Below are 22,969 nucleotides of genomic sequence, written 5' to 3'. Positions count from 1 at the left end.
CTGTCCTCACAGTGGCCAACAAGATGCCCCCAATAGGAAACCTGCAAGCAGTTGGCACGGGGGCACTCTCCTCTCCTGTGGTCTCCAGAAACTGGCATTCGTAAGCATTACTGCCTCCAACTGTGTATGCAGAGCATTGGCCTCAGGGTTAGTAGGCACTGAACACCTCATCTCCTCCATGAATTCATCCAATTCTCTTTTAAAGCCATACAGGTTTGGCGGCCATCAGGGCCTCTTGGTCCTGGCGCAATAATGAGGCTGTGGGAGACACCCACCTTCAATGACAGACACCCAGGGAAGTGGCACCCACCTTGCCTCTGTCTCAGTGGAGAAGCGTCACCCTCAAGTGGCACAAATTTCTGGAGAGGTCTCTTTTATATATTGCGAGATCTCGTGGAGCACGTGAGACTTCACAAGACTTTGGCAGCATCTTGCAAGATGATATCTTGCAAGACAGATGTCAGATGTCAGAATCCGGATTCAAGAAATTGGATACGTGGGCCCAAACTGACAGTAGCTCCACTTGCTCAACTGCTTAGAAGCGTGAGGGAAAAGCAGCCAGGCCAGTTTCTGGGCATGCAACATTGTTGCTGATGAGTTAATTTGCTACAGAGCATCTAAGGGAGGAAAGGCAGTTCCAAACCCCAAAGCACCATGTATATTTCATGACTAAAAAAATTCCTTCCAGAAGCACCTTAGAGACCAACTAAGTTTGTTATTGGTATGAGCTTTCGTGTGCATGCACATGACTTCAGATACAGGTTTACTACACCTATCAGCTAATCACCCATTCCCACCACCCTTCTGAGTAATACCCCTCCCCACCCTCTCACTATATACAGTGGTAGCTCGGGTTACATACGCTTCAGGTTACACACTCCACTAACACAGAAATAGTGCTTCAGGTTAAGAACTTTGCTTCAGGATAAGAACAGAAATCAGGCTCCGGCGGCCCGGCGGCAGCAGGAGGCCCCATTAGCTAAAGTGGTGCTTCATGTTAAGAACAGTTTCAGGTTAAGAGCAGACCTCCGGAACGAATTAAGTACTTAACCCGAGGTACCACTGTATAAAGGTCTGGTGACTTCTGTTTCAGTGTATCTGAAGAAGTGTGCATGCACACAAAAGCTCATACCAGTAACAAACTTAGTTGGTCTCTAAGGTGCTACTGGAAGGAGTTTTTTAATTTTGTTTCGACTACGGCAGACCAACATGGCTACCTACCTGTAACTATTTCATGACTGTTTATTAAGTTTCTGTCCTAGGATACAAGAAAGGTAGTCTCTCTAGCGAAAGATCACCCCCAGTGAGCTTCAGGACTGAGTTGGGAGGGATTTGAACCCTGGGCCTAGTCCTCATTTAATCCCCACAACGACCCTGTGAGGTAGGTTATGCCGAGAGAGTTACTGGCCCCCAAGGTCACACCCATGACCTTTGTGACCAAATGGATGGATTTAAACCCTGGTTTCTCCCAGGGCATAAGGACGTGGGTGGCCTCTTGGCCTTGCCAATCAGAAGGTCGGCAGTTTGAATCCCCGCGACTGGGTGAGCTCCCATTGTTCAGTCCCAGCTCCTGTCAACCTAGCAATTCAAAAGCATGCCAGAAATTCGAGTAGATAAATAGGTACTGCTCCGGCAGGAAGGTAAACGGCGTTTCCTTGCTCTGCTCTGATTTCGGTGTTCCATTGCACCAGAAGCGGCTTAGTCATGCTGGCCACATGACCTGGAAAAAACTGCGGACAAACGCCCGCTCCCTCAACCTGTAAAGCGAGATGAGTGCCACAATCCCAGGGTCGTCTGTGACTGGACTGAACTGTCAGGGGTCCTTTACCTTTACCTTTTGTCTCCCAGGGCACCCTCATAACTATACTCCAACACACTACAGAGGCAACAAACCGTTCTGGGCTTTTGAAGCTGGAAGGTGGGGCAAGTTACACATTATCCCAAGAGTGCACACACTAGCTGGAACACTCATCCACCACTCATCTGCTCTCACCTGAGAGAGGGCAGGGTCCACTCCACTGCTCTCGTGTGCCCAGGGAGGAGTTCCCTGGAGAGAAGCCAAGTGCAGAAAGGAAGAGGCTTGGTGCCTTGTGAACCAAACAACTGAGGACCTCCCTGTACTCCAGCCAGGGTGGCAAAGCACTTCATGCTGGTCAGTGTAGACACAATACTGCACTAGATGGACCAAGGGTTTGACTCAGTATAAGGCAGCTTCCTAGGGATGCGGCTGGCGCTGTGGTCTAAACCACTGAGCCTCTTAGGCTTGCTGACAAAGCTCCCATTGCTCTGTCCCAGTTCCTGCCAACCTATCAGTTCAAAAGCACGCCAGTTCAAGTAGGTAAAGAGATACCACTGTGACGGGAAGGTAAATGGCGTTTCCATGCGCTCTGGCACTCATCATGGTGTTCCGTTGCACCAGAAGCGGTTTAGTCATCCTGGCTACATGACCCGGAAAGCTGTCCGTGCACAAACGCCAGCTCCCTTAGCCTGAAAGCGAGATGAGTGCCGTAACCCCATAGTTGCCTTTGACTGGGCTTAACCATCTAGGGGTCCTTTATCTTTACCAATGCAGCTTCCTATGTTCATCATCATCGCCATTATCAATATGTTCCTGTATAATTCAGCTCCTTATTGAGAACCATGACGACTTGCTTGTTCTTTTTAGGGGAAGGCTACAGCTTGATGGAAGCACATCTGCTTTGCATCTCCTAGGTTCAATCCCAAAGGCAATTACAATGCAGCAATAATTTGTGTTGTCATGATTCAACACAAATCCAGCTGTTGTGGGGTGTCTGGGGTGTTGGGGAGGTGTAGTACCACTGGTGGGGGACATGCTGTGCTCCTTCCAGGTATAGTCTGTCCACCTTGGGTCCCCACCCTGCACTCCACTCTCACCTGTGGCCCCTAGAAGCTGTCAGCATGCAACAGCAGCTTCAACTGGCCAGCTAAACCAGGTGAGGAACTTCCCTTGCATGTGAAGACAGGCTGCGATGGACAAGACCAATAGTGGGTCCAATGGTCAAGAAGGTTTGAAGGGAGACCATCTAGGAGAAGGAAAACTCTGGTCTTATACCTTTGCTGCCTTGTGGGACATCTTCTGGAAAAGAGAAGACTAAGCAGTAAACCCTACACAATTCCGGAGTGAAGTCCCTGGGTCGGTTGGGTGGCACCTTGTATGCCTCCTTTGGGCAACTCCTTCAGCCAGACTGGTGCCAAACATATAGCTCTGGCAACTACCAGGTGGCTTTAAGAGAGGGTTGTGGAGGGAGACAAGACTATCAATGGCTACTTGACATGATGGCTATGCTCTACTGGAGGCAGGATGCCTCTGGACACCAGTTGCTGGTAATCACAAGCGGAGAGTTTCTGCTGTTGCATTCCTGCTTGTGATCTTCCCATTGGAGGCATTTTGCTGACAACTGTGAAAAGACAATGTTGGATGAGATGGGCCTTTGGTTCAGTCAGCAGGACTCTGTCCATGGAGGACTACTGTGTTTGCAGGCCTTCCATCCGCAGGGGCAGTCTAGCTCAGAAGGGCAGTTGCCGGGAGGTACAGGTGGGGAGAGTTGCTGTTGCATTTGTGTCCTGCATGGCGACTTCCCTTTGCAGTACCGGGTTGGCCACTTTGAGGACAGAAAGGTGGACTAGATGGGCCATTGGCCAGATCCAGCAGGCTCTTCTTACCTTCTTAAGGTGGGTGGTGTAGATTTCCTGGGAAATTTTCATGTGCAAATTAGAGTGATTTGCATAGTGAATTTATTGGGGTCACTAAACTTTAAGCTTACTGAGATCATCTGGTTGACTGTTGCTAGTTCTCCTGTATGTTGCAGAGGCCAAGCTGGCCTCCATTAACATCGCAGAATTGAAGAGTTGGAGGGAAACAGAGGGTCATCTAGTCCAAACTCCTGCAGTGTTAGGAGTTGGCCATTTATTTTCTCCGCTCCCATGTTGTGCAGAACAGTCTTCCAGCAGAGATTCATCAGGCACCCTCACTTTTGACTTTCAGGCATCTTGGTTTTGTTTTGTTTTTATGCTGTCCTTTTACCGTATTTTTTGCTCTATAACTCACTTTTTCCCTCCTAAAAAGTAAGGGGAAATGTCTGTGCGTCTTATGGAGCGAATGCAGGCTGCGCAGCTATCCCAGAAGCCAGAACAGCAATAGGGATTGCTGCTTTCACTGTGCAGCGATCCCTCTTGCTATTCTGGCTTCTGAGATCCAGAATATTTTTTTCTTGTTTTCCTCCTCCAAAAACTAGTTGCGTCTTGTGGTCTGGTGCGTCTTATAGAGCGAAAAATATGGTATATTTTTTGTTGGGGAGGTCGGTCTGGATGATGCCCCAAGTCCTTTCTGATTCTGGGGTCCCGTGCCCAGTGAGGGTTAGCATCTAAAGGAGGAGGTTGCTGAACAGGTCAGACAAGTTTCTTCGTAAGAACTTAGCTCAGAGGTTTTCAACCTTTTTGTGTCCATGGCTCCCTTGACCAACTACATTCTTTCTGCGGCTCCCCTGTGGGGAAACATGCTCTGAGCCTCAGAAGCTGTTATGCCACCCCTTGCCGGCAGCCCCTCACCCCCTTTTGAACACCCTCCCTTGTGTTCACTTGGCTTCCTCTCCTTTCCCCCCTTCTTGGGAGTCTTCTGGGCAGCAGCTGCAGCCGCCTCAGTCTCAGAACCGCCAAAGGAGACTTGGCAACTGTGAATGTGAGGCTTGCACCTTACTCACCTTGGGTGGCAGCAGTGGGCACCACTGGGCCTGCCTGCCAAGCCTCCCACTTGTCCGCCCATTCCCAACATCCAGGGCTGACAGGCTGACAGGCTGGCTGGCTGGGCTCCCTCACCCACTTCCTTGCTTACTCCGAGGCAGCCTCAGCTCCTGGCCAGCCCCAGAGGCACCATTCACCTGTGGAGCTTATAGCCAAGGCTGCTGCAGCAAACAGCCACACAAGTCTTTGGGAGACAGATGTGCAAGAGGGCATCAGAGGAGGGAGGGGAGGAAAGAGGGACAGAGGCCAGTGTTGCCTGCAGCACCCCTGACCATCATTCAAGGCACCCCAGGGTACCACGGCACACCAGTTGAAAATCCTTGCCTTTGCTGGCCACATACACATTCTCATCAGCATCCCCAAAGAATGAGCCAGGTTGCAAGAACTACAACTAAGTGATGGGGCCCTCCAGACTAATGGGGGGGGGGAGTGAGCTTTCCTCCACCCCTTTCACCTACTTGCAAGGGGGAAACAAGAGCCAGAGAGGTGTGTTATGAGCTGAGCTGGAAGCAGCCTGGAAGCTGGATACACAGAGACCTGCTTGCTCTGTGCTGGATCCAAAGCTATGACTAATGGAAAAGCAAGATTTCTTGGTGCAATTATTATTATTATTATTATTATTATTATTATTATTATTATTATTTGTACCCCACCCACTCTGGGTGGCTTCCAACAAAGATTAAAAACACATTAAAATGACACACATTAAAAACTTCCCTGAACAGGGCTGCCTTCAGATGTCTTCTAAATGTCAGGTAGTTGTTTATCTCTTTGACATCTGATGGGAGGGCGTTCCACAGGGCAGTGCCATTACCGAGAAGGCCCTCTGCCTGGTTCCCTGTAGCTTTGCTTCTCACAGTGAGGGAACCGCCAGAAGGCCTTCGGCGCTGGACCACAGCGTCTGGGCAGAACGATGGGGGTGGAGACGCTCCTTCAGGTATACTGGGCCGAGGCCGTTTAGGGCTTTAAAGGTCAACACCAACACTTTGAATTGTGCTCGGAAACGTACTGAGAGCCAATGTAGGTCTTTCAAGACCGGTGTTATGTGGTCTCGGCGGCCGCCCCCAGTCACCAGTCTAGCTGCCGCATTCTGGATTAGTTGTAGTTTCCAGGTCACCTTCAAAGGTAGCCCCACATAGAGCGCATTGCAGTAGTCCAAGTGGGAGATAACTAGAGCATGCACCACTGGCGAGAAAGTCCGCAGGCAGGTAGGGTCTCAGCCTGCGTACCAGATGGAGCTGGTAGACATCTGCCCTGGATACAGAATTGACATGTGCCTCCATGTACAGCTGTGAGTCCAAAATGACTCCCAGGCTGCGCACCTGGTCCTTCAGGGGCACAGTTACCCCATTCAGGACCAGGGAGTCCCCCACACCCGCCCGCCCCCTGTCCCCCAAAAACAGTACTTCTGTCTTGTCAGGATTCAACCTCAATCCATTAGCCGCCATCCATCCTCCAACTGCCTCCAGGCACTCACACAGGACCTTCACTGCCCTCACTGGTTCTGGTAATGCTATGAGCCCCTCCATCCTATGCTCAGGTTGTGCATATGTGTAAAAAGAATCACATATCCTGAAGACACCGCAGCGTCCACTGACCTTCATTCCAAGGAAACCAAACCCAGGGTCAAGCACTTGGAATCCCTGGAGTCTCCCACTATTTGGCGATTGGGGTGGCATGTATCGAATTTTTCCTCAAGTAGCCAGTCGCTTTTCATGTGATTTTATTTGTTTAAAATGCTCCCGTTACCTGGCCTCTCATTTCCTCTCCTGCCTACAGGATCATCAAAAATGTTGTCCGGAGCTTCAAGTACTTATATGGGCTGAGGATTGACAAGAAGGGCCTAGAGCACTTCGAGGTCGAGGGGCCCTGCGTCATCGTTTCGAACCATCAAAGCATCTTGGACATGATAGGTGAGAATAGCCAGAAGAAGCTTCCCCTTGACCCAGCACTCAAAACTGGTTCACATGCTGATGACATTTTCCCAGAGTAGAACAGAAATATAGAATAAAAAATGCAACATAATTTGTATAAACATGAACAGCTAAGTGAGGCAGCAGTAACTAAACAACAACAACAACCAGTGCTCACCTAGCCCAGAATATAAAATACAGTTCATTGCACAGGCTGCCTGAAACATGGTATTCAGAGCCTTTTTTAAAGAGTTGTTTGTGGTGATGTTCAAGAGGTTAACAGGCAACGAATAGCAATGAACTACAAAGCTGTGGAACCACCACTAAAAAGGCACCCTCTCTCTAGAATCCCCACCAATTTCACTACCCGAAGGCAGAGGGCAAATGACTAGGGCCAACATTTCCAATCTTTAATGTGCAGGCAGGTTGAAATGGGTACAAATGGCCTTCCAAATACCGTAATTGTTGTCCCAAAGCATTTTGGGCTTTAAAGAATTACACACACACAAAAACCACAGTGCTTTGAAGTGGGCACCTAAGCACACCAACCAGCAATACAATGGAGATGATAAAGGCATTTTGAAGTCTGGTGGCTGCCTTTAAAACCATCTGAAGTCTCTGAGCCATCTATAAGGGCAGCCCCATACAGTGCTCGTTACAGAAGTTAAGCCTAGATTTAATTAGAACACAGGTGGCTGCAGCTAGGTCCACTGTAAGACATTTTTAAAAATATATATTAGTTGACTGAATATCTGTTGGCTGCTCAAGCACAGATGTCTAAAGATTAAATCAGGGCAGGGAACCCTTTTTAACTTGAGGGCTGCATTCTGTTAGAAACCCATAAAGGGGCCGCATGCTGGTGGGGGGTGGAGCCATAGACTAGGACCTGAGTGTTACAGCAGATGTGACTCTTAACCTTTTGTCCAGTGAATCCTGCGAAAGTTGGAAGTTTCGACAAAAGGACACCCTGCACATCTCTCCATCTTCTAAATTTAGATCGGGGTTGGCAACCTAAGGCCCATGGGCCGGTAGCGGCCCACAGGGCTTGTCTAACAGACCCATGGCAACCCCTGCCACCCCCCAGCCCACTCTTACTGGCACGGCACAGGGACTGACTTCTGGGTTGATGGCGCCTGTGTGCATGTGCACAGGTGCTCCTCTGACCTGGATGTGCACCAGAAATAGTGTGTGTGCACGGGCACTCCCCTGACCCAGAAGAGCGCACGTGCACACATGCTCCAGCCCATCCTCCGACGTACAGAACATGGACTGGCTCATCATCTGGTAACCTTGCCAACCTCTGGTTTAGATCCTATCAAAGCATCAACATAGTTTTGAAAGAGGTGCAAGGTTTATCCTGTTTGTTTGTTTGTTTGTTTGTTTGCTTGCTTGCTTGCTTGCTTGCTTGCTTGTTGTTACCTGCCCTTCACCCCAAGGCCCCAGGACGAGTTACAAAATTAAAACAGTTTAAAACAACATACAACCATAAAAATGAAGTGGGTCCTTATGCAGGAAGAGGACCCTCTGTGTTAACCTCAGCACCCAAGAGGGTCTGTAGGGAAGGAGGGGGTCTTTCAGGTATTTGGATCCTGAGTTGTTTTAGGTCTTTGAACACTAAAGTGAGCACCTTGAATTGGGCCCAGAAATGAACTGGTGATTGGTAACTCTCTCACCAGCCCTGTAAGGTAGGTCAGGCACCAGCGGAGTCTTCTCTGTCCAAATCTAACACTCCTGCCCTGTGTTGCCGCAATGGGGACTCCCTGATAAGGGAAAGGGAGAGGATCCGTACTGGACCACAGAGCAGAACTCAGCATCCCGCCTGCTCTCCTATCCCTTTAGGCTTGATGGAGATCCTCCCAGAACGCTGCGTCCAGATCGCGAAGCGGGAGCTCCTCTACTTCGGCACCGTGGGCCTCATCATGTACCTGGGTGGTGTCATCTTCATCAACCGGAAGAGAACCAGCAACGCCAAGTCCGTGATGGCCGGAGTGGGCCAAGCCATGATGAAAGACAATGTGAGTTGCAGGCAGGAGGCGGGTTGCAAATATGTTTGCATGTGCACGCACTTGAGAATTGCACTGTGGCATTTCATCTCCAGTAGTTTTATCCAGTGGTTTTATCCTAAAATGCCACTGATCAACTCAATGAAACCTGCAAAGTATTACCTCTGTATATCAGTCACTTGTGAGAAGGGCAGTTATCCTTTATTTCATTGTATTTAAACTGTGGCATCTTAAACTCAAGCGTTGGGTCCCAGGTGGCATCCTGCAATGAGCACATGCAATGACACACAGGGTGGTCCTTCTGACTAGGTAAAGGTACCCCTCCCCGTACGGGCCAGTCGTGTCCGACTCTGGGGTTGCGCGCCCATCTTGCTTAAGAGGCCGGGGGCCAGCGCTGTCCTTCTGACTATTCTTCATTTATTCTTTTGTGGCTATCCCTCTCTCACCCCCAAGGAACTCAAGATGGCGTACATGGTTCCCCCTTCTGCTCATTTAATCTCCACAACGACCCTGTGAGGGAGGCTAGGCTGAGAGGCAGTGACTGGCAGCCAAAGTACCTCCAGTGAGCTTCACTGCCAAGTGAGGAGTTGAGCCCTGGCGTCTCCCAGGTCCTAGCCCACATTTAATCCCCGCAGCAGCCCTGTGAGGTAGATTAGACCGAGAGACAATAACTGGCCCAACGTCACACCCAGTGAGCTTCATGGCTGAGTGAGGATTTGAACCTTGGTCTCCCAGGTGCTAGTCTGACACTCTAACCACACTCGCTTTATAGGACATCATCTCAGTAATCCTAACAACAATCCTGCAGGGTGGGCCAGAATTATTTCTTGCCTCCCATCTTGTAGCAGATGGTAGGCAGAGGGATCTTACTCTCTTAAGACAAAGTGAAGTGAATTCATAGGAGACACAAGGTTTGAACCAAAGCTCTGAGAAGCTGAAGTCCTTCTAAGCATCATGGCAGAGTGGGGGTTTGAACCCTGGCCTCTCAGGTCATGATCTAGCACTCTAACCACTAGGACACACTGTCGGACTTTGAGAGTTGTATGTGTCTTTCTACAGGTCAAGGTGTGGATCTACCCAGAGGGTACCAGGAATGGGAACGGGGAGTTGCTGCCGTTCAAGAAGGGAGCTTTTCATCTTGCCATTCAGACACAGGTAACCAACGGATTTGTTCATGCAAAGCATGCGCAGTGGTTAGAGACCCCACCCCATCTTTATTCAGCATTTTGTACTTGTTTAAGCGGTGGTTACAAGCAAACGGAGACTCATCCTGATTTGCTTGTGTTTAGTATTTACATACCTTCCCATTAATCATTAGTTTACCACACTTTAAAGGTAAAGGGACCCCTGACCGTTAGGTCCAGTCACAGACAACTCTGGGGTTGCGGCGCTCATCTCACTTTACTGGCTAAGGGAGCTGACATTTGTCCGCAATCAGTTCTTCTGGGTTATGTGGCATCATGACTAAGCCACTTCTGGTGCAACGGAACACTGAAACCAGAGCAGCGCATGGAAATGCCATTTACCTTTCCGCCAGAGCGGTACCTGTTTATCTACTTTCACTTTTTGGTGTGCTTTTGAACTGCTAGGTTGGCAGGAGTTGGGACAGAGCAATGAGAGCTCATCCCGTCTTGGGGATTCGAAGCACCAACCTTCCAATCAGCAAGCCCTAGGCTCAGTGGTTTAGACCACAGTGACACCCTTAAACCCCCTTTAAACCACTAAACCCCCTTTCATTGCATGAAATTTGGAAGGCAATGGAAGAGTGCGCTTTTGTGGGTGAAGTCAAACTTTTGGAGGGTTACAGTGCCAGCTGTGGCTGTAGAGACCGATGCAGGAGAGACATGTTTCGTTGCAGCATGTTGTTGCAACAACGTGGTTGTTATGCTGCAGGTGCAGCGTGGCATTTCTACTCTGTGGTCATCCCAGCAGTCATTTCTCCTCTGCTGGTCACTGATATGGATGCACAACTTGTCTGTCTCTAGGCACTGCTGTCATTTGCATGGGATTCCGACACGGTGGGATTAATGTTGCCAGCCTTCATGCCATGTTTGTAGACATCTTTGTAATGTGGAGTTGGTCTGCCTGCAGGCCTGGTGCCTGAAGCCAGCTCCCCAAGAGAGCATGCCTTTGGGGATCCCCAAGGACGTGTATGAACCAAATGTTCCAGTACATGCAGTGGAATCACCCCCATGAAATAGTGACAGACAGAGGCCAGCCCATTATATGAAGCCCAAAAGAAGGTCCTGAGTGCAGCAGTCCTCCTCTGCCATTATTCCTCAGCAACAGAGGTAGACTGCCTCTGAGCATGGAGGCTCCATTTTCAGCTATCATGCTTCCTGCAGTTGGATCAGGCCAATAGCTCATTTAATCCAGCATCCTATTCTCAGAGTGGCCAACCAGATGGCTATATGGGAAACACACAAGCAGGACAAGCAACAACAACTCACACCTCCAACAGTTTCCAGCAACTGTTATTCAGAAGCATTGCTGCCCCCAACTGTGGAAATGAAGCATAGCCTTTATGGCTGCTAGTGCCCTTCCATAGCCCTCTCCTCCAGTCATTTGTCTAATCCTCTCTTAAAGGCATCTGTGCTGATGACATTGCTGCCACTTCCATAGTGTAACTCTTTGTACACTTTGTGAAGAAGGACTTTCTTTTCTCATTCAGTTTTATTGGATGTTCTCTCATTCAGAGGGAGTAATAGCTTTTCTCTATCCACTTTCTCCACGCCAGGCATCATTTTGTAAACTTCTATCATGTCGCCTCTTACTTGCTTTTAATTGCACTGCTGTTGCATCAGTGTCACCTTGCAGAAGATACCCATTCCAAAATCTGTGAACCCAGAGGGATCCTAGGGCCAAAAGTGGGGTATAAATCCTTTTTTAATATGCATGCAGTAGCAACAACAGCAGATCTCGTTGAGGTCAGTTGCTAACTGTCAGGGAACTGACATCGGAGGAAAGGGAAGTGGTAAGGCTCCCAGAGACTGGGAGAGAGTCAACAGCCAAAGCAGGGACCAGCAGGGGGAGCGCGGGGTCTCTGGAGGAGGATCTCAGTAATGCTGAGAGAGACGCAGCAGCCCAGGCAGGAAGCAGCAGGGGAGAGAAAGGGGTGAGAGACACTTCGAGCGAAAATAGCGGGGAGGTGTCAGAAGCAACTGCAGGGAGACCCATGCTTCGCCGGAAGCTGCCACGTCGTGAGTCCAGGAGACGCGTTTCCGTTAAGGAACTTCTTTGCTGGAAGCGCTTCCGCAGACAGCCACTGTCAGACTCTACTAGTGACTAGAGCAGACATGTCTGAGGAGCTCTGTCACACACAGAGGTTTGTGGGGTCGCACAAACTCTGAAGGGGCACAATTTTAAGCACAAGCAGCTAACCATCCCCTGACAGCAGTCTGACAGTCTCTGTACGCTGCCTGTGCAGGAGAAAGCATCATGAGCAACCCAGTCGGAACCGGAGACGCAGGGGTTGGAGCTGGTCCAAGCTTGGAAGAAAGGTATCAAGCTCTGGAGGTCCAACTTGCGCTGCAGACGGCGAGGCTCGAGGAGAGAAGGGCTCAGGATGCTGACAAAAAGGGGAGAACCACTCAGTTCCCCAGAAAGGTACCAGGATTGGTGCAGAAGTTTGGGGGGGACCCCAAGGATTACCATGCCTTTAGGACTGAGATGCAATATGCTCTGAATGTGCAGTTTGATGAGTTCCCTGATGAGGAATCGCGAGTTGCGTTCGTAATTGGGCATCTTGAGAAGGGGGCGCGGGACTGGGTTCGACCCCTGATGGCAACGCACAACGATATCCTAAAGGACACTATGAAATTCTTTCGTGCAATGGATATCATGTTTTCCAGCGATATTGAGGAAGGGGTGGTACGCAGACAGCTAATGGCTTGCAAGCAGGGAAGCAGATCTGTCCGTGAGTACTGGACTGAATTTACCATGCTGATTCACAGATTGGGGTGGGATTTATCGGCGGCACCCATTCAGATGCTATTTGAAGAAGGTCTTTCTTCAGCTGTGAAAGACGAGCTGGCCAGGAGCCCCAGGGCGGGGTCTATGGATCAGCTGACCAAATCTGCGCTGACCATTGGAGCGCGCCAGGAGGCAAGAGCCTTGGAGAGGCGGGAAGGGAGAGGGGAACGTTGGAAGGAGTTACGCATTCCAGACATTCCTGAGCCAGCTTTCCCGCCGGCAGAGCCGATGGAAATCGGAACAGCCCGCGCGCGCGCAGTTTCAAAGCCCAGTGAGGGGGCGAAGAAGGAGGGAAAGGGAGCCCGGAAATGCTATCTCTGCCAACAGCCAGGCCACTTTGCCAGAGTCTGCCCCCAGAGGAAGGAATGGCAAGGGATGGTGGGAGCTGTTGAGGGGGAAGAGCAGGGAGAAACGGAGCAGGTAAAAGCCAACGCCTGGTTGCCAGCAGGGCACTGCAGCCAGGCCAAAGAGCAGTGAAAGTGCCCCTTCCCCAAGTGCCAGTGCCAGAAGCTCCTCGACCTGCTCTAGTGATTGAAGTGTCTCTAGAGTTGCAAAATGGACACCCCCTAAAAATAAAGGCGCTGTTGGACTCAGGCAGCTCCTGCAATTTCATGAGCAAGGAGTTTGCTGCTGAGCACCAGATACAGACTATCCCTTTAAGCAACCCCCTGCAGGTGACCACGATTGATGGCAGGGAACTGTTGGGAGGAGGCGTCAGCTTGCAGACCGTCCCAATGATAATGAGGGTGGCAAGGCACACAGAACTGATAGCGTTTAATGTGGCCACCTTGGGAGGCGCTCCCATTATTTTGGGAATGAGCTGGCTAGCCCTACATGATCCGCTGGTGGGCTGGCATCAAAGAGTGGTTTCCTTCGGTTCCGCACACTGCTTAGAACACTGCAGGGCGGAAAAGGGGTCAGCAGGGGCCCAAGCCACCCTAGCAGGGACGGAAGTGATGGAGAAGGGGAAGGTGCCACCACAGTATGCTGATCTCAGCGACGTGTTCAGCGAGAAGGAAGCGGACCAACTACCCCCGCATAGGCCCTTTGATTGCCAGATCAATTTACTCCCTGGAGCACAGCTTCCTGTAGGCAAGTTGTATGCCATGTCAGACAGGGAGATGCAGGAGTTGCGAGCGTTCATTGACAAGAACCTGAAGAGAGGCTTCATCAGAGAGTCCAAGGCAGCGGGGGGTAGCCCAGTGTTTTTTGTGGATAAAAAAAACACGGACAAGCCGAGGCTGGTATGTGACTTTCGGGCCCTAAATGCAGTGACAGAGCCGGCGGCTTTTCCTATGCCCAGGATTGATGATATTTTGACCAGGGTGCGAAAAGGAAAGATTTTTACAAAGCTGGACCTAAGGGGGGCGTACAACCTGATACGTATAAGGAAAGGGGATGAATGGAAGACCACCATGTTCACCCCTTTGGGGGCATTTGAATACCTCGTTATGCCTTTTGGATTACAAACAGGCTCCACGTGTTTTCAAGCCTTTATGAACCATGTACTGGGACCTTTGCTCTACAAGAATTGCGTGGCCTTCTTAGATGACGTGTTGGTGTATTCGGAGAATGAGGAGCAACATGTGAGAGACGTCAGAGAAGTGTTGAGCAGGCTGCAAGCCAACAGACTGTGGGTGAAACTGGAGAAGTGTCAGTTTCATACCAAGGAGGTGGAATTCCTGGGGTACCGCTTGTCAGACAAGGGGTTGGCCATGGACCCCGGCAAGGTTCAAGCGGTGCTGGAATGGAAAACACCCAAGACCAAGAAGGATGTGCAGAGGTTCCTAGGGTTTGGAAACTTTTATCGTAAGTTCATCCGAAACTTCGCCCACCTGACGGCGCCCATCACGGACTGTCTCAGCAGCAAAAAGAAGTTTGTTTGGACGGGGGAGGCGGAGCGAGCGTTTGAGGAACTGAAAAGGGCCTTCGCCTCTGACGAACAACTTCTACATGTGGATTTACAAAAAAAGCTGAGGGTCGAAACAGACGCTTCTGACAGAGCCATAGGGGCGGTGCTTCTTCTGCAGCCGGGGAAGGAGGGGTCAGAGTGGCGACCGTGTGCCTTCTTTTCGCGAAAGCTGAACAAATCTGAGAGAAACTACACGGTGCACGACCGGGAACTTCTTGCGATTTATGAGGCCTTCCGGAGATGGAGGCACCTACTAATTGGTGCACAACAGAAGGTGCAAGTGTGCACGGACCATAAGAATCTAGAGTATTGGAGAACTGCGCGAGTGCTCAACCAAAGGCAGTTGAGATGGGCCCAGGAGTTCTCCAAATTTAACTTTGAGATTTGTTACGTACCAGGCCCGGAGAACGTTAGGGCGGACGCTCTCTCACGCAAACCTGAATATTTGGAGGGAGAGGGTGCACCCGAAGAGACCCATGTTATTCCCGAGGACCGCTGGGTGTGTGGGGCGGCTTTGGTGGGGCAAAGGGAACTGGTAGAGGGAACGATGCAGGATGAATACGCCCAGGACAAACTCAGGGGTCTCAGGAGGGAGGGAGACAAACCCGGGGGTTTTGAGGAGAGAAACGGGGCGTTGTACTACAAGGGAGCGTTATACATACCTGAAGGGGAATTGAGGGAAAAGGTACTCAAGCAACTGCACGATAGCCCCACAGCAGGGCATTTTGGGCAACACAAAACCATGTGGCTGGTTACCAGGGAATTCTGGTGGCCCAAGGTCAGGGAAGATGTGCGTGAATATGTGAGAGGGTGTGACCGATGTCAACGAGCCAAGGGGGAGAGGCGGGCACCGGCAGGTTTATTAGAACCACTACCCACGCCGGAAAGACCATGGGAGGCAGTGGCAATAGATTTCATGACTGATCTGCCCAGGTCCAAAGGGAAGACAGCCATTATGGTTGTGGTAGACCTGTTAACCAAGATGGCCCACTTTATAGCCTGCTCACATGCGGTCACAGCAGAAGAAACCGCTAAATTGTTTGTGGAAAATGTGTTTAGGTTGCATGGTGCCCCCTTGAGGGTGGTTTCGGACCGAGGGAAACAATTTACTTCCAGGTTCTGGAGGAAGCTCATGAGCTTATTGCATGTAGAGGTGAATTTTTCCACTGCCCGTCATCCAGAAACCAATGGGCAGGCGGAAAGAGCTAATGGTGTCCTCCAGCAATATTTGAGGTGTTATGTGAATGACAGAGAAAATGATTGGGTGGAGAAGCTGGCGTTGGCAGAATTTGCCTATAACAATGCAGAGAATGTGTCCACGGGGATGAGCCCTTTTTTGGCCAATCACGGGTGTCATCCCCGAGCCTTCCCAGGGGGGGAGGGGGAGAACTGGAGCGTTCCTGCCGCAGAACAGTTCGTTGAAGAAATGGAAGCGATCCATCGCCAGCTCCAACTTAATTTAAACAGGGCGAAGGAGGAATATAAGAGGCAGGCAGACAAAACCAGAAGGGAAGGGGAAAGCATTAGGGTGGGGGACCAGGTGTGGCTGTCCACCCAAGGGTTACCATTTAAAGGAGGTTGTAAGAAGTTAAGACCCAAAAGACTGGGCCCATTTGAAGTCACGCAACAGGTCAACCCAGTGGCTTTCAGACTCCGGTTACCGAACCACATGAAGTTGCACCCAGTGTTCCACAGATCATTGCTGTCACCGTATATAGGGGACAGAGAGGGGAGGGTCAATAGGGGACCAGCTATGGAGGAAAAAGAACACAGCTACCATGTAGCGGAGATTCTCGATTCCAGGTGGAGGGGAGAGCAAGTAGAGTATTTGGTAATGTGGGAAGGGGAGCCGGAGTCGGAAAACACCTGGGTCAGGGCAGAGGATGTAGATGACGAGGTTTTGATTGAAACTTTTCATCAGAGATTCCCTAGAAAACCCCAGCCAGTGGCAAGGTTCCGGAGGGAATACTTCGCCACCACCGACGACGAAGAAGAGTTGGAGGGGTTCGCTGATTCCGAGGTGGAGGAGGATTCAGCGAGTCGGAACGAAGACCGATGGAGGGAATTGTTCGAGACGTCTGAAGATGAAGAGGATTCTTTTAGGGGTTTCAGCTCCTCACCGCCCAGAGGAGAAAGTAGGGGCGGGGGAGAGGGGGGCCCTGGAGGGGAGGTGGATGTCAGGGAACTGACATCGGAGGAAAGGGAAGTGGTAAGGCTCCCAGAGACTGGGAGAGAGTCAACAGCCAAAGCAGGGACCAGCAGGGGGAGCGCGGGGTCTCTGGAGGAGGATCTCAGTAATGCTGAGAGAGACGCAGCAGCCCAGGCAGGAAGCAGCAGGGGAGAGAAAGGGGTGAGAGACACTTCGAGCGAAAATAGCGGGGAGGTGTCAGAAGCAACTGCAGGGAGACCCATGCTTCGCCGGAAGCTGCCACGTCGTGAGTCCAGGAGACGCGTTTCCGTTAAGGAACTTCTTTGCTGGAAGCGCTTCCGCAGACAGCCACTGTCAGACTCTACTAGTGACTAGAGCAGACATGTCTGAGGAGCTCTGTCACACACAGAGGTTTGTGGGGTCGCACAAACTCTGAAGGGGCACAATTTTAAGCACAAGCAGCTAACCATCCCCTGACACTAACCATCCTCCATGCCTTCTCTTGTCTCCAGGTCCCAGTAATTCCTGTGGTGTATTCCTCCTTCTTATCATTTTACAATTCGGAGAAGAATCTCTTTACATCAGGTATGGTAGTGGCTGGTCTGCAAACTGTCCTCTTCCCAGACCCTGTGCATTATTTTTAAAAGGAGAGGTCTGCCTGGTGGTCTGGACCCTTGCACAAAATAGCCAATATTCCAAAGCCCTTTCAGGGTTAATTCAGGGGGGTTGCTGTCACTGGAGGCTGCCTCATTGACAGGGACTTCTTGGTGTTGGCTCCCTGTTTGTGTAATGCCCTCCCTGGCAAGGTGTGTCTGTATCTCTCACTACTGATTTCCAGGAAGAATGTTTAAATATTCCCAGTTATCCAGACACTTGATGGCGTTTTTTAATGTGGCAGCACCTGCACATTGGAACTCCCCGCCTGTTGACATTAGGCCCCTTTGCAGTACTCTTTTTGGCACCTGCTAAAAACATTTTGATTAGACAAGCTTGCCCAGGTGTTTAGAAAGTTGCTGCCATTTTTAAGCTGGTTTTAGTGTATTGTTATCTTAACTATTTGGAAGTCTTAAATTATTGTTTTTTTCTCATCAATAATTTAGTTATTTTATCTTTTTTTGCAACCTCTTTGTTTTTTTTGTTGTTTTTTTACAGTCAAGTGATGTATAAATTTGACAAAATAAATACATAAATGATTTATTTACCCTCACCAGGCAAAATCCAGGTCGAAGTCTTGCCCCCCATCCCAACCCAGGGTCTGACTGCCATGGACGTTGACGACCTCACCAACAGATGTTACAGCAGCATGAGGGCGACCTTCCTCAGGCTGTCGGGGAGGCCCAGTGAAGTCAACGGAGAGGCATCCAGCCTTGCACAGTGACAACTTTTTGAAGGCCCCGGTGCCCTTTCGAAACGACCTGTTGCCAAAAACGAAACTTTGTGGTGATTCTTCTTTGCTTAGGACGAAGGGGGAAAGTTTGCAAACTCTTCCTCAAAGTCCTAGGGAAAGGGAGATGGGGAAGGGAACGCCTCTGCATATATCTATCATTATCATTCCTGTTCTCGTCTTCAGCTTCCCTTCCCCAGACCAGCCACCACCAACGCACAGATTAAACTCTCCAACTTGTTGCTGTGACCCTTCGGAGTTTTGGGGAAAAGCCCCTTTGACTGTCCAAAATCCAGGCAGAAATGTGTTCATTTTTCTCTCCCTCTCTCCTCTGCTTACTTGAAAGGGGTTGGATCTCACCTGTTCAGCCCTTCCTTGTGTTCTAGGGTTATTGTTCCTTCAGCCATGCCCCATCTCCATGGGGCTCTATGGGGCTCTAGGTCCCACCTCCCCCCATCCCTTTGGAGGTTGAGAACAGTGTTAACAACTTTGCCTCAAGTTTGTATAACTGGACAGGGAATTATGAAATGATGTCTCTCAATACTGTGGAGGTTTTTCATTGCTTGGGGTATGTGTTTTCCACACACACATTCCTTAGACACGCAATTTCTCCCTTCCTGAATATCAGTGTACTTCCAACAGTCTGGGGCCCACTTCTCATTGGGTGGGAGCAATGTCCCGAAATGGGCTTCTGTACAGAAACAAGCAGTAATAACCGGAGGTGCTGGCTTTGTATCATTTTAATCATATGTACTTTAGGGGATTTGGGTGCAGAGTTCCAGGATGGGTTGGAGGGGGAACCCCACCAAGGACGGTCTCTGTGAAACTCCAAGGATGGAGGGTCTCCATTGGAGCTGCAAAAACAGGCGACCTTAGCTTGTCCTTTTGTGTTGGTTCTGTTTTATGTTGTGGGTGGAGGGGAATGTCTCTGGGAAAGGGGTATTGGAGGTGGGAGAGCTTTGGGCTTCAAATTCCAGAGTTTCTGTTAACTTGGAAAGTCATCCTTGCTTTTTAACAGGGTTGGGGGACTCTGGATGTTGTCAGATTTCCATCTGCTCTAACCACAGTTAGAGCATGGATGCTGGGACTTGTAGTCTCGTCAACATCTGAACAGCTACAGATGTTAGCCTTCCATGAGGTCAGGCCAAAGGCCCATCATTGCGATGGGAAGCAAGTGACATCTCCCCATCTTGTTGGGAGCTGTGGATGTCAAATGGATGTACGTGTCAGGGGAGTTTGGTAGCCAGAATGAAGCTCAAACTCACTCAAGAGCAGGGTAGCATTTTCTTAAACATTTGGCTAAGTTCCCTGCTCTGCCTGCCTTCTTTTGTTTAAAGGAAGGGAAACACTCCCAGTAAATTGCAATTGCAGGTGGATCCTGCAAAAATCTTGCAGTTGCATTTTGCTTCAGGGGTGTGATCCCACAGCCAGCGTCTGTTGGCCAGGATCTTGTGATCTTGTGTAGGGCGATACTTCCAAAGGATTTGTTCCATTCTGTTTTTAGGGCACAATCTGGGCAAGCTCCACTATGCAGGTAGCTAACCCTGCTCACCCACCAGAGATTCTTGGGGCTTCCCATCAGCCAACATGACCAGTGGTCAAAAACAACAATGATGGGAGTTCCACTCCAGCAAAATCTGGAGGGCCACAGGTGTTATTCGGCACTTCTTTCATACATAAGAAATGCCCACGAACTAGACTTGTTGGTGTTCTTTTGGGAGGGGGCCTTGTCACGTGAGTGTGTCCCTCTGGCCTGAGTTCATGGCCTGCTTAGTTCACCATCTCTGGGCACAAATCATCAGTTTGGGTATCGTCATAGGGGACAGGTGTGTGGTGAACTGGACTGGCTCGTCAGATGGGCAGGGATTGCTCAAGGTCATGCTATGTTTTAATGTTCTTAGACGGCAAGTTGGGGAAATTTTAGCCACTGTTTTTGTTGAAAGGGCTGTGTGTGTACAGATTCGCTCTGATTCCTAAAAGACCAGCTGCTCTTCAAGAGTGCCTGTAACAGGTGCTCCACCTTGGAGCAGATGTATTTTCTCCAAATGAAAAAATAAAATAAAATCATATTGTTAATAGCTATAGGATTTGAGAAACTGCAAAATCTCCCCAGGCACTTGGGTGCTTCTCTTTCAGCTGGGGAAAAACCCAAAGCATTAAGTGTGGGGCACAAGATCTGTAGACAGGTTGGCATTCCGGGGGGGGGGGGTTGCTCCTGTTAACATGGTGACTGGTGGGGCACTTCCTTCTGCACCATGAAGGGGGGCAGCCTGTGCCAACCTCCATGTTTCAGACTTCAAACACTTATTATCATCTCTGAAACTTGGCCACCTTGACTGAGAGCTGATGGGAGATGGCATCCCAACACCATCCAGAGGGTACCCGCCCCATCCAGGCTGAGGGGGGTACCCTTCTCTATCTGGGTGTCATCAGCCAGGACACAGTACCACCCTCCCACCCAAATACAACCCTGGGAATAATAATGGATTTTTGCTTAAAAGAAGGCACACACACTTTCCGAAGTTCTTTGTGTAAAGGGTGTCCTCAGCATGGACTTGAAGGGCCATCAGCAGGTCCTGATCCATGCTCAACCCTCTCTTCAGAGCAAGTGGGGCTTATCTCAGTTGCCCTCTTGTTCCACATCTAAGGCAGGAATGCACTCAGGGAAAATAAGGGAAAAGAATCCCATAGGCCCTTGGGCAGAGCTGCCCCCTCACTCCAAGAACGGAAGGAGGCTTGAAAGCCAAATTGCTTCTGGGGTGTGTTTGTATTACAAGACTTGTTCTAGTTTTACAAACATCTTTGCACAAAGGCAAGTTAGGCAAAAGCGTCCAGCCCAGGCAAAGTTTCTGTCTGGCCTGCTTTTTTGGCTCTCAGTTCCAAGTGATAATTTTGTTTCCAAGCCACAAATAGGATGTGGCCATGGTCTCCCTCTTGCTTAGCGGCAGGTGAGCTCTGGAGTCTTCATCTCTGTGGCTGGGCAGGGGCAGGGCAGTGTGGAACAGGGCACCCAGTTGCTGAAACTGCAAAACCCAGCAGATTCTCTGCAGCCTGCCTGCCTTTCAAAACAGCTGTGCCAGTTTCCACCAAGTTTGATTAATAACCCCACTCATGCTGGAGGAATAGGGAAAACTACTTCCACCTGCCTGCACCTTCCAGGTGTTGCTGGACTCTCAGCCCCCATCACCCTCTCTGGCTATGCCCATGGGACCAACAGCACTTCAGAGTTCAACTCTGATATTCCAGAGGGTGCCAAGTTGGGGAAGGCTGCAAGTAAGTCACATCCCTTGAAAGCATTTTTGGGTGGGAGGAAATAAAGGGCTGTATCCAGCATTAGTCCTAGACCAACTGAACAGACTTGATTTTCCATGGCTGTAGTTGGATAAAGCCTAGAGGTTTTCTCTGTTTCAAGTTAGGAGTGTGAGGTAAGATTAAAGACACAGGACCGCCACCGCCCCCAACTTGGGCAGCTGAGATGCTTTGGCACAGATGATGCAGTCCGCAAACTGGTACCCGTCAGATGCTGTTTGTTTCCCCAACTCCCATGAGCCCTTCCCAGACTCCCATGGCAAATGTTCTGCAGTGGTGATTGGAGTTGCTGTTGAACACCTGGAGGGTACCATGTTGATGAGCAGCTGATGTGGCCAAACCTTCATAGTCCATTCAAAGGGCTTTCTAGCCATGGGTCAGAGCGGTTTTCTATCTTCCCCACTGTTTTTCCACGGAAAACCCACTCTATACTAGCTTCTATAGGAAATAACCATAAAGGTGTTGTCCTTTCCAGCAGCTCGATAACTTGTCCACACTATATAAACTACTTATACAGTCGTGCCTTGGTTGACGGAACGCCTTACGGCTCAAACATTTTGGCTCCCAAACACCGCAAACCCAGAAGTGAGTGTTCCGGTTTGCGAACGTTCTTTGGAACCCGAATGTCCGACGGGGTTTCCACGGCTTCTGATAGAGCGCAGGAAGCTCCTGCAGCCAATCGGAAGCCTCATCTTGACTTTTTAACGTTTTCGGAAGTTGAACAGACTTCTGGAACAGATTCCATTCATCAACCAAGGTACAACTGTACCATGATTCAAAAGTCAAAGAAAACCAAATTGCTCTTTGCTGCATAAGGAGTGGGTTTTCCAGAGGGAAAGTAGCAAGACAAATCAAAGTGTGGGTCAGATCCATGTGTTTATGTACAGGAAGTGGCCAGGGATGGGGGGGGCTGCCACCCTCTGACCACTTGTGTTAGGAAAACAAGATTAGGGACTAGCTGCTTGTTCCAGGCCAAACTGTTGCACTTCCAGGCTAAATATATTTTTTCCAGTGCTCATTATGGGAGGTGTTAATGGGGACCTCCTTGGACTGTGCAATCCGGGACACCGTGTTTGACCCTGGCTGCAGGACTGGGGCTGCGTTCATGCACAGATCCTCTACATGGGGGACAGGGAAAGAAATAAATGCCTCTAGCAATCAGTGACTGCATGCTGTTGGTGTTTTGACGTTTTGAGGGGGGGGGGAATGTGTGGTCTGATTTTTATAAAGCACAATTTATTTAAAGAGAAGTGTCTCTGATGTGGCGTGGTTCATTTTGCAGAAAAAGCTTTGCTGTTTGGGGCAGCGGGAAGAGGTCTCAAATGCTCCCTTGGGGTTTGCACAATTAGGCTGGATGTTCCCCACCCAGCAATGTATTTAATGGTTCAAGATGAAATGATTGGCCTTAAAACGGTATGACTTTGAAATTTCATACCAGGATTATCACAACAACTATCCAACAGAGCCTTATTCCACCTTCCCCCACCCCCAAAATTTGCAGATATATTGCCACTGAATGGGGAGGCTCTGTGAAGTTCTAAAATCCTCTAGCCTGTGTTTATTTAT

The 22,969-nt window shown here is 49.9% G+C and overlaps 1 protein-coding gene across 1 annotated transcript in view; it reads left to right on the top strand.

Annotated features, from left to right (window-relative positions):
- The window catches only part of AGPAT2 (1-acylglycerol-3-phosphate O-acyltransferase 2), a 37,960-nt gene extending 15,307 nt beyond the window's left edge, over positions 1–22,653 (top strand). Inside the window, exons 2-6 of the mRNA XM_082208686.1 lie at positions 6,541–6,674; positions 8,514–8,689; positions 9,737–9,832; positions 17,223–17,295; positions 17,922–22,653. Coding sequence (XP_082064812.1) covers positions 6,541–6,674; positions 8,514–8,689; positions 9,737–9,832; positions 17,223–17,295; positions 17,922–18,088 — 646 coding nt within the window. The 3' untranslated portion in view covers positions 18,089–22,653. The remainder of the gene's footprint in view (positions 1–6,540; positions 6,675–8,513; positions 8,690–9,736; positions 9,833–17,222; positions 17,296–17,921) is intronic.
- The last annotated feature ends 316 nt before the right edge of the window (positions 22,654–22,969 follow it).

This window comes from Podarcis vaucheri, assembly GCF_965113315.1.
Source record: "Podarcis vaucheri genome assembly, chromosome: Z".
In the NCBI taxonomy this organism is placed as follows: Eukaryota; Metazoa; Chordata; class Lepidosauria; order Squamata; family Lacertidae; genus Podarcis; species Podarcis vaucheri.
Note: the sequence above shows the minus strand (reverse complement) of the source record. Positions and strands in the feature narration are given on the sequence as shown.